This window comes from Ananas comosus, linkage group 7 (genome assembly GCF_001540865.1).
Source record: "Ananas comosus cultivar F153 linkage group 7, ASM154086v1, whole genome shotgun sequence".
Taxonomy (NCBI): Eukaryota; Viridiplantae; Streptophyta; class Magnoliopsida; order Poales; family Bromeliaceae; genus Ananas; species Ananas comosus.
Genome location: NC_033627.1, coordinates 4625262 through 4635231, shown reverse-complemented (window position 1 = coordinate 4635231; position 9970 = coordinate 4625262). Strand labels below are relative to the sequence as shown.

Below are 9970 nucleotides of genomic sequence, written 5' to 3'. Positions count from 1 at the left end.
GTGGCACTCGTGCGCATTACCAACGAGTAATGCAGCGTATCTCTGTCTGAGCTCAATCAGATCTCCAACTATACAAATCAATCGTAAGTTCGACTCAAACTGGCCTAAAAACCAACATGTAACTTGCCTCGGCACCCGTCTGACCGCCAAATATGAGATACGGCACCCAACAGTCCGGAACAACCTGAACGACCCTGTAAAAATCCACTCGGCGAACCAGCACGAGTGTAAATACATTCTAAACTACCTGGAGTACTCGTCTCGAAGAAACTGAGACAGTACAATTTTCTGACGGCTCCTAGAGCTAAATCAGGTAGTTAAAACTGGTGACAGGTCCAAATCGCAAGTTTTCTCCTAATTCAATTTCCAAGTCCAACATGTATAATCTAATTACTTAATAAAATATGCTCGCAAATTCAGATTTTGCATTCTAATAATAATCCATGAATTTGAGCTAAACTATTGTAGAAATCACGATTTATACATGTTGACTAATAATACTTAGGAGTAAAACCGATGTAACCCACCTAAAATGCTAATCCCCTGGCAGCGGTACACCCTCACAGCTGCAGCACCACCTGCTGGTCGATCTACACCCTCCAAATCCGGGAGTCGAGCTAACACCACGCTCTACAAAGCACAAATCACCGTTTCAGTCCCAAAATTCGCAACAGTCAGGTACAGCACGGATTCGACCAATCTAACCTCAACGAAATCTGGCAAGTAAGGGCTTCGTGGATTCCTCTCGAAGTCCTGAATCCAGCGAATCAAGCCTCGTCGAAATCCGACGCTCCTACGTCGAGTACGAGCCGAAACGCCAACGGTCGACGCTGGAAATCTGCAGGGACAGCAACTAGCTCGAAATTGAACAAGCTTGGAAATTAGGAAGCAATTCTATGGAACACCCACCTCGACGGCGACTAGCACTGGCGCGACGTCAAGAACGGCGAAGATCCACGCTCGCCCGGCCTCCTCACGATGCAACGGCAGCAACCGTAGGTTCGAACGGCTCTGCGGTGCGACGTCGACGGCGAAATCGGCTCCGCGGCGGCGTCCCTCGCGTGCTTCCTTGGTACGGCCGAACGAAAGAGAAAAGGAGAGAAGAGAGGAGATAAACTCCTCTCTCTCTCTTCCCTGCATGCATAAAAGAGGGGGGGGAGGTGATGCCACATGGCATTACACATACTCACACATGTGCACTCACACACACACACACACGTACCCTCACACACACACTTATATATATATACTAAGTGTAGGGATACTAGTATACTACAATTTTGGTTTTGTTTTCCGGCTTTGGGTTTCGGTTCAGGTTTGGTTTGGATATAGACCAAAATCATAGCTGAGTTTGAATATAATGGGATTTCCTTTTTTTTTTTTTTTTGTAATTCTAACTAAAACTATTCGGTATTGATTAAGTTCACCGCATTCAAAATTGAGTTCAGATAAAATTGCATACCTATATCAATACACATTCCTAATCAGTAATAGTAGTTTTGAAATAAATGATAGATTTAATTTTTTTTCCTATTTAATCAAAAATATATCAAATAACTATATGCATGCATTTTTTTTTGTCGATTGAAAAAAAGAGAGTTTTGTTCATAGGCTAAAATATATTATATTTTAGTTTTTTAATGTATTTAATGCAGATAAAATTATTGAGAATAATTTTGGTTAAAAAAATTTTTAAGCTTACAAGATTAAATAAAGATAGGAAAAATCCTCAACTTTTATTTTTATTTAAATTTTTATACATAGTTATTTATTTGCTAAAATTTAAATAGAGCTACTAGATTTGGTATAATCATCAAAAAAAAAAACTTGATAAAATTCTCATTTTTCATACACTAAAATTAGTTAATTTTTTAGAAAACTAAAAGTTAATGAGTTGTCAACTAAAAGAATAAAAATTGAGGGAGTAGTTCAAAACGTCATATAGTTGAGGGGTCTCCATACATTTTTTACTTAAGACATAGTTAAGGGCAAATAGGTCATTTTAAAAATTAATCCATCTTTAACCCTTTAATAACTATAGTAAAACTAACACAACTAATAGTAGGGGCATGGGTGATAATTTTTTTTGTTTGCAAGGGCAGATATGATATTTTAAACATTATAGGGGCATATATGATATTTTAGACTTTGGGAGGGGTATTTATGAAATTGCCCCAAAAAAAAATATTCTAAAAAAAGAAAGAAATGAATATATAATGAAGTCAAAGAAGTGACCATTTTTTAATTCACCAGGCACATCTTTCAACTACTTGGTAAAGTATAATATTACAGTCTTTAATGTCAGTTGGACCCAAATTTTTCTTTGAAAGACAAAATCAATACAAAAAAAAAAAGANAGGAGATGAGAGAAGAACGTTATGCTCGTTTAGACGCCTCTGAAACTGTGCCAGCCGAGCCTGCAAGTTCACGATTCCAGCGGCTTTCTGCGAAAGTATCGCACTCAATCTTGAGATGTAGTCATCTAATTGGTTGCCAGGTTGATCTGCTTCGACCAAAAGGTTCATCTCCTGAAAGTACAAAGGAACAGAGAAAATTATGACTTTCTTTGCCGACCAAAAAAGGTCATGTGATCCAAGGCATTATTACCTCTCTTATGATATCTAGAGTCTCCTCCACTTGCTTTCGGTGAGCAGTCACCAGCTCTTCTTCTTCCTGAAAGTGTATCATTGAAGAAAGGTTATTACAAAAAAAACAAGCTTTTACACACGCACATAATATATATATATATATATATATATATATATATATATATATATATATGGATTGTTTTCTCAGAATAAAATAAATTACTTTACTTTGTTTGGATATCAAAACAACTTATTCAGTGATAACTTATTTGCTATAAAAATTTATTTTCATGATTAGAAACTAAAGAATTTGATTTCAATTCCATGTATGCTCTTCTACCGAACAGATGATCTATCTTATTACAGGAGAGTGATTCAGAGGCTGAATATAATATTGTTATTCCAGACATTTAATCATACTCTTCATAAGCCAAATACTACCAGTTTTCTAAATAAATCAAAACGGCACACTTGACAGACTATTCATACATCCAAACACGCCCACAATTATGGGGAACTTGCAATAGACTAAAATCGAGCTAGTAGACTGCAATCAAACCAGAAAATCAAGAAAGAATACAACGTAGTTTATTTCAATATCAAACATACAGAGTCCGGCTAGTATATACTACCGATAGTACCAAGCGCTTGATGCTATCGAGTTTTTCGCCATTAGATCTACTCTTTTAACCATTTTCACCTGTTAGATCATACTATTCAAACCAACTACCCACTCAACCCTAGAAAATCACTATCATTCTAACCACACATCTATTCATCCAAGGGCCGAAAACCTTATAGGACCAATCGTTTGGTACTATTAATAATATAGTAATATAGTAGCCTAATTCCAAACATATATGCCTATTTAAGACTCGAAAAAAAAAAAAAAAAAGAGTCGACAATGATCTTCCTATATATAAAAGCAAAAGACACTATAAGTATAGGGTCCCCATATATACACGTTCAACAGCATTAGTTTAGATCCTACAGAGAAAACTACAAATATCATGCATCTTAAGCATGTAAACCAACAAGTTCACTCGTATAACATGTGACAAAATATTTTAGCCCAAATTACCAACACTATATACTAGTATTGAACTTAGTCATCCGCTTGTCATGAGGAACTCCGTGATGAAATAACTCGTTCAACAATAAAATTGATGGTAACAGTTCAAACAGTTCCATAAGATCGTTTGCGTGGTAATAATACTTGATGCGTATCAGTGTATCGAGATATTACAACAACAATGGCTAGTAATCTAGTAAAGAAACTACAAAGGATACATTGTACATTGCTCTAAAATACTTGCCGTATCTCATCGACTGGTTTTTTAGCTCCGTCTATTCGGTTACCAGCATGCATATCGTTCTAACAAGGATTTGGAAACTGCATAGTCGACAAAAAGAAAAAAATGCATTAGTGCGCCATATTAAGTTAGAAAAAAATTATTATAGTGATATACTGATATAACAAAATATTAAAATCTGTGATAACAAAATAAAAACACATAGAAGAACTAGGAAGTATAAAAGAAAATATAGAACTCCTGATGACATGTTTAGATATAACGTAGGATAATTTGACATCACAAGTGAAAGCTTGCTAAATAACAGAAATAAATAACTACCCCAATATATATAAAATTTGATATTCAAGTGTGTGAGTAGCTAATCATACATAAATATGCCATATGCTAATCCTATTTATATTTGATTAAAATCATCAATAATAAGTCAACTTACGTGCTTATTATTCGATGCCTACACCAAGTGCTAAGAACTAGGGCTGGCAAATGAGCGAGCCGGCTCGCGTTCAACTCGATATTTGGCTCGCTCGAGCTCGACTCGAAATTAAATGAGCCAAGCTTGAACAAAAAAAAAGGCTCGAAATTCATTTCAAGCCGAGCTTGAGTATTACTCGGCTCGTTCGAATTAGGCTCGAAAAGCTCGAAAAGCTCGAATATATATATATATATATATATAGAGAGAGAGAGAGAGAGCTACTATACTATCGAAAGTATAGAGATATGGTGCTTTCGATTTTTTGATTCTTAGATCAATCCCTTTAATCGTTTCTTATCTTTTGATTAATATTATTATTACCTTGTAGAGACCACTCAATCCTAAGAGTATTATTTAATCCTAAGGGAGACCGCAATCATCCCAACCATATAATTTTTAATCAAAGGGTCAAAATTTCAAAAACATCAAATCCTCTATATTTTCGATAGCATAGTAGTTCTACACTATATATATATATATATATATATTAAAAAATATATAAATATAATATATTTTAATTATATATAGGCTGAGTGAATAATCTGAGTTTAGTTAAAATTGGGCCAATATTGTTGGTCCATAAAAACAAACCCAATATAGACAAATAAAAGAGCAAAATTTTACTAAATTTATATATTTTTTCTTTTCTTTCTTTATTTCTTTCAGAGCTTTAAATTTTCAATATGTTTCTCTCTTTCTCTTTTTCTGTCTCTCACCCTAAGTGGCCAAGCCGGAAGCCCTCTAAGTTACCAAGTAACATCATATGCCCGCCGTTGTCTACCTTACTATTAATTGTATGTTTGAAAAAATATACAAAATATTTTTAAAGTAAAAAATTTTTATTCATATAAAATTTTAATTTTAGTTATATATGATTGGATAGTTTAATCCAATATTTATCTATATAATTTATTTATTTTTGACTGCATAAATAAAAATGAATAATATAGAGATTGAAGGCGGAAGAAAAGACATGAGAGACTGAAAAAATTAGATATTCAACTCATAAATTATTTTTTTTCATATTATAATACTATATTTCATATAATTATTTTGTACTTTGAATTATTAGACATATTTTTGTAGCAAATTATAGATAATGTTCTATACAAATTAAACTATTGATCGTATAATGTTGAGAATTTCAAGCGGCTCGTTTAGGGCTCGAGCTCGCTCGACTTGAAATTAGGCTCGCTCGAGCTCGGCTCGAATTAATTTCAATCCAAGCTTGAGCTTAAATTTAGGCTCGAAATTAATTTCAAGCCGAATTTGAGCCGAGATAAGCTCGCTCGAGCTCGGCTCGTTTCCACCCCTACTAAGAACCCATATAATGTTTTGTACAACTCAATACCTAATCACTGCCCTTATCATTAACAGAACTAAATGGTACTTCTTTTAAGCTTGTTTTGAAGTCTGATACTTCTTGACAGATCAGTAACAGAAGAAAAGTTATCTGAAAAAAGAAAGTTAAATCATTGCGATTTCAAGAGGTTGCTAATGTAAAACAGCACAGAGTACAACTAAGTTACCTTTTGCCGGGTATCCACATATGCATATCTTCTAGACTTCTCCATTCACTAAAATTGAGTGAAAATGCTCTGGAATGGACAAAAAGATTCATATTGATTGGACATTCGTAGAGCACAAAACAGGACAAATATAATTCTCAGAAAAAAAAATTGCAGAAATGATGCAATATTTCTATTAGCCATATAATTTGGTGAACAGCGGGAATAAATTTAGCAGGGCACCGATGAAACTAATTAAAACATAAAATGTACATGAGTCACTAGTAAACAAGCTACTCTACAATCCCTGTGATGGCAGAAAAGATAATTGCTTCTGCTGATTATCTTCTGCCGAACATTGCTAGCCCTGTTGCTGGGCAATGTTATCATAGGTTGCCGTCAAAGAGTTAGGCAGATAACCTAATTGCATTGCCCACCAACATTGAAGGCTATGACATTGTTAAGCTCAGAGGTTTTTCTTAACATTGCCACTAATATGTTTAGTATGGTAAAATATTTTATTGTGACACACACTACTTGCTTAGCATGCCACATCATTTATGCAGAAAACACAGCTATAAACAGTAAGTTTGACAGGAAAGAAACACACTATTTTATAAAGATACACACTTGTTATTTAATATTCCACTTATTTATGCATTAATACTATGTAACTACAGCCTCATATGCAATTTCAATGCTTCAATAACTCATAATATTAGATCAGAACACCTATCAAGGATGAAAGTTGAGATCACTAGACTATAGATGGTTTTCTCCCCTTCTTTTAAGGGTTAATTGGCCTCCACTAGTTACTTCATCTATCTGTCCGAATCCTATGTAACCAATGTTTCCCGCAATGCATACAAATTGTTATGACAGATGTATTCAGTAGTTTTAGCATTAGCATGTAAATGAACTAAAGATGAAATAGACAATATAATGATACATTAATACATTAATATGTCCGAATCCTATGTAACTGACAGAATATGAATAGCAAGAGAGTAAAGACGTTATATATCAGAACGAAGTAGAATGAAAAGACATATCCTAGAGGTTCAAATTATCTGTGCGAACAAAATGAAGAGATCAATTGCTTCCTATAATATATATTCTGCACAGTGTAATAGCAAAATAATATGTTTATAGCCTTTAAATACATGTATGACTCCGATAGATATAAGTCATGGACTCATACATCAGAAGAAGCTGTCATTCTAATAATCACAAATTTAGAAAAATGAGATTCTCGGAAAGGAACAAAAGAAAAAAAGAAGATATGAAAAATGCTTAAGACACGTGTATACACTGATTTTCATTATCAGACCAACATTAACCTTGAGTTCTATCACCCATGAATTCATGACGCAAGTGTCATCCAAATGCATAATTGAGATAGCTTATATAAAAACATTTTGAATCTGGGCCATTTAAGAATGGTTTCCTCCCATATTAGACACAAAAAATCAACCTGGCTGTATCCCACAGATATCCCTCGAGTGTCCAAAGAACTTCTCTAGTTGTTAAGAAATAATGAATACTCTTATTTACTATTTGACACGTATCATGTATGTAACGGACGAGTATCAACATCCAATATGTATCCAATGATTCCAATCTGGACACAACAGCTCAAATGAAGTATATGTCCTTCATAGAAGGAAGATTAGCAGAAAAACGTACGGATTATAATTTCTTTTTTCAAACTAAACTCATTTGGCTCGTCAAGAGAAGTAAAAGGCAGGCTTTTGCACCTTCCATAACTCCAAATTTTTTGCGAAAATAAGCAATATGGCAAAAGAATGCAATCAACAAAATACTACAAAGAAAACCTAAAAATGCTGTCTAAATCCCCATTTTCTTAATTGGGAGCCGTAAATCCTTCACATCCTCAAGCCCTCAAATATATATAACCAAAACCCAATACTACAGGGTCCTTAAAAACTCTTACCATCCTCTTACAAGCCGATCTTGCAAAGCTTTTTTGGGGTAAAAAAAAAATGCCCCTATTTCCCTATGATTTGCCTTCACATCTGTCCTATCACTCAAACCAAATTGCAAAATATGGTTTAACTCCAATCATGTGCAAAATGTTCATCCTCAATCTTTTTGAAAACATCCAATCTACTAAATTTTGTATATTCCAAACATGAAGTGCAATAGACAAACCTTTATAGTCATCACCTACTTTTCGCATGCCACTTACAGTGTATTGAAAATCCTCTGATCATAAAACAAACACAACTAACTGGTCACACTCCGGAGAAACTATTATGAAGTTTTCCTTTCTCCAGCCAAAAGGGAGGGGGGGGGGNCAAATATAACATATAACCTAAAGAGGGTCATCATTAAATGCAAAATATCTATTTTGTAGGTTATTCAATGGAAATGCCTATAAGAAAAAAGAAAAAAAAAAAAAACCAACTGTAACATGCCAACATTGGACCACAAAACTAGATCCAACCTAGCAACCAACAAACCAACATGAACAAAAAGGCAAAAGTGCACAGGAAGCCCCCAACTATCGGCCATTTCCACCAAGACCTTTTTTTTCCTTGTTTTGATAGACACCCTCATCTTATGTTTCTTTTGACCTACATTATTTTCATCAACTAAATTAATTTTCATTGCATTTGACAACGATTTTGCTAAATATAAATTGCTATGACCATGATTTCTTTTAGAAAACTGAGTTGTCAGTTTTAGCAATCCCATAACTAATGCTTTGTTTGGATGGAGAGAATAGGAGAGGGGAAAAAACACAAGAAAATAAAGAGGAAAAAAAAAGAAAACAAGCAATTTTCTCTCTAATTGTTTGGATGAAGAGTTCAAAAAAAGAAAAAGAAAAGATAAGATAACTTAATCTTAACTTCTCTTTAATTTCTTTTTCTCTCCTAATTTTCTTTTCTTTTCTTTTTCCTTTTCTCCATCGAAACAGAGTGATAATCTAGAAAGAAATAACACAAATAAAACCAAACAAAAGTTATTACGTGCAAAAAAAATTTCGCAGTTGCAGGTTTCTACTTCAAATGTCCTGCGTAGAGTGAGTATCCATAAATTTTTGTAACGAAAGAAAATTAGCAAAATCGATACAAACTAAAAAGGGAGAGGGGGATTCGATTCATACCCTAATCCACTCCGCGGCGGCGGCGATGGCTCGGTCGAGGAGGAGGAGGGAGCGATTGGAGCGGCAGGAGTGGACGGTCTCGAACTGGTCGACGCGGAGCTTCCTGGTGATCCAGCCGACCTCGAAGTAGATGTAGTCGGAGGGGGGGAGGTCGACCTTGATGGCATCGACGTCGAACCAGATGAGGAAGCGCCGCACCTGGATCCCCTTCAAGCTCCCGATCCCCCCGTACTTGACCACGCCGGTGACGCGGGGCTCGTAGTAGACCAGGTACTCGAAGTCCACGTAGCAGGGCCCGGCGAGGTCGACGACGAAGCTCCCGTCCGAGGCGAGCGAGAAGGACGTGACGCTGTCGGGGAGGAGCCCCGGCGGAAGCCCGAACTCCGGCAGGAGGTCGTACACCGTCGACCCATTCGACGGGGGCGGCGCCGCCGCCGCCGCCGGCGCGGAGGCGGCGGCGGAGAGGAGGAGGAGGAGGACGAGGAAGGGGAGAGAGGAGGAAGAGGAGGAGGGCATTGTAGTTGTTGTTGGAGAAGATGAGGGTTTTTTCTTTTTCTTGTTTTATTTTTCTTTTTTTTGGAGAGAGAGAGAGGAGAGAGAGAGAGAGAGAGGAAGAAGAAACAGGCCGTTTACGGGGGAAAGTGCAAGGAAACTGTGGGATTTTTATTTATTATTATTATGTGAGATTTTTTAATTAGTTAATTAATTGGTAAAAATGTATAGAGACCCCCTCAACAATAGGAAATTCGGAAACGGACCTTCCAACCGGGTCCTTTTGCTTTAGGCAACTTAAAAATATTTATTTTGTAAATAATCCTATCAACTCCAAGAAAAACTCTATATGTTTTTTTTTTAGAGAAAAAGTTAGTGTGCTCCTTGTTTCGTTTATTTTTTTTAAACTATTAAATTTTTTACCACTTGCACTAAAGACTGATGGTTTTTTTTTTCATTTAGAT

The 9970-nt window shown here is 35.7% G+C and overlaps 2 protein-coding genes and 1 long non-coding RNA gene across 3 annotated transcripts; all 3 read right to left on the bottom strand.

Moving 5' to 3' along the window:
- Positions 369-1290, bottom strand: LOC109713142. The gene is made up of 3 exons (XR_002217047.1): positions 910-1290; positions 706-838; positions 369-630 (listed from the first exon to the last, which is right to left on the bottom strand). It is a non-coding gene; the product is annotated as an uncharacterized LOC109713142 (long non-coding RNA).
- On the bottom strand, positions 2337-2697 carry LOC109712779 (kinesin-like protein KIN-13B). Its single transcript, XM_020236532.1, has 2 exons — positions 2608-2697; positions 2337-2528 (listed from the first exon to the last, which is right to left on the bottom strand). The coding sequence occupies exons 1-2, from the start codon at positions 2686-2688 to the stop codon at positions 2337-2339; spliced, it is 273 nt and encodes a 90-aa protein (XP_020092121.1). The 5' UTR covers positions 2689-2697.
- LOC109712279 lies at positions 3724-9658 on the bottom strand. The gene is made up of 3 exons (XM_020235752.1): positions 9015-9658; positions 5906-5974; positions 3724-3981 (listed from the first exon to the last, which is right to left on the bottom strand). Exons 1-2 carry the CDS (start codon positions 9528-9530, stop codon positions 5954-5956), a joined length of 537 nt encoding a protein of 178 aa, XP_020091341.1. The 5' UTR covers positions 9531-9658; the 3' UTR covers positions 3724-3981; positions 5906-5953.

Excerpts from the sequence above, each read along its gene's own strand:
- LOC109712279 (XM_020235752.1), bottom strand. The coding sequence starts at position 9,530 with ATGCCCTCCTCCTCTTCCTCCTCTCTCCCCTTCCTCGTCCTCCTCCTC. Across the intron at positions 5,975-9,014 it reads CCGCCGCGGAGTGGATTAGG|AGCATTTTCACTCAATTTTA; the intron begins GTATGAATCGAA and ends TGTCCATTCCAG.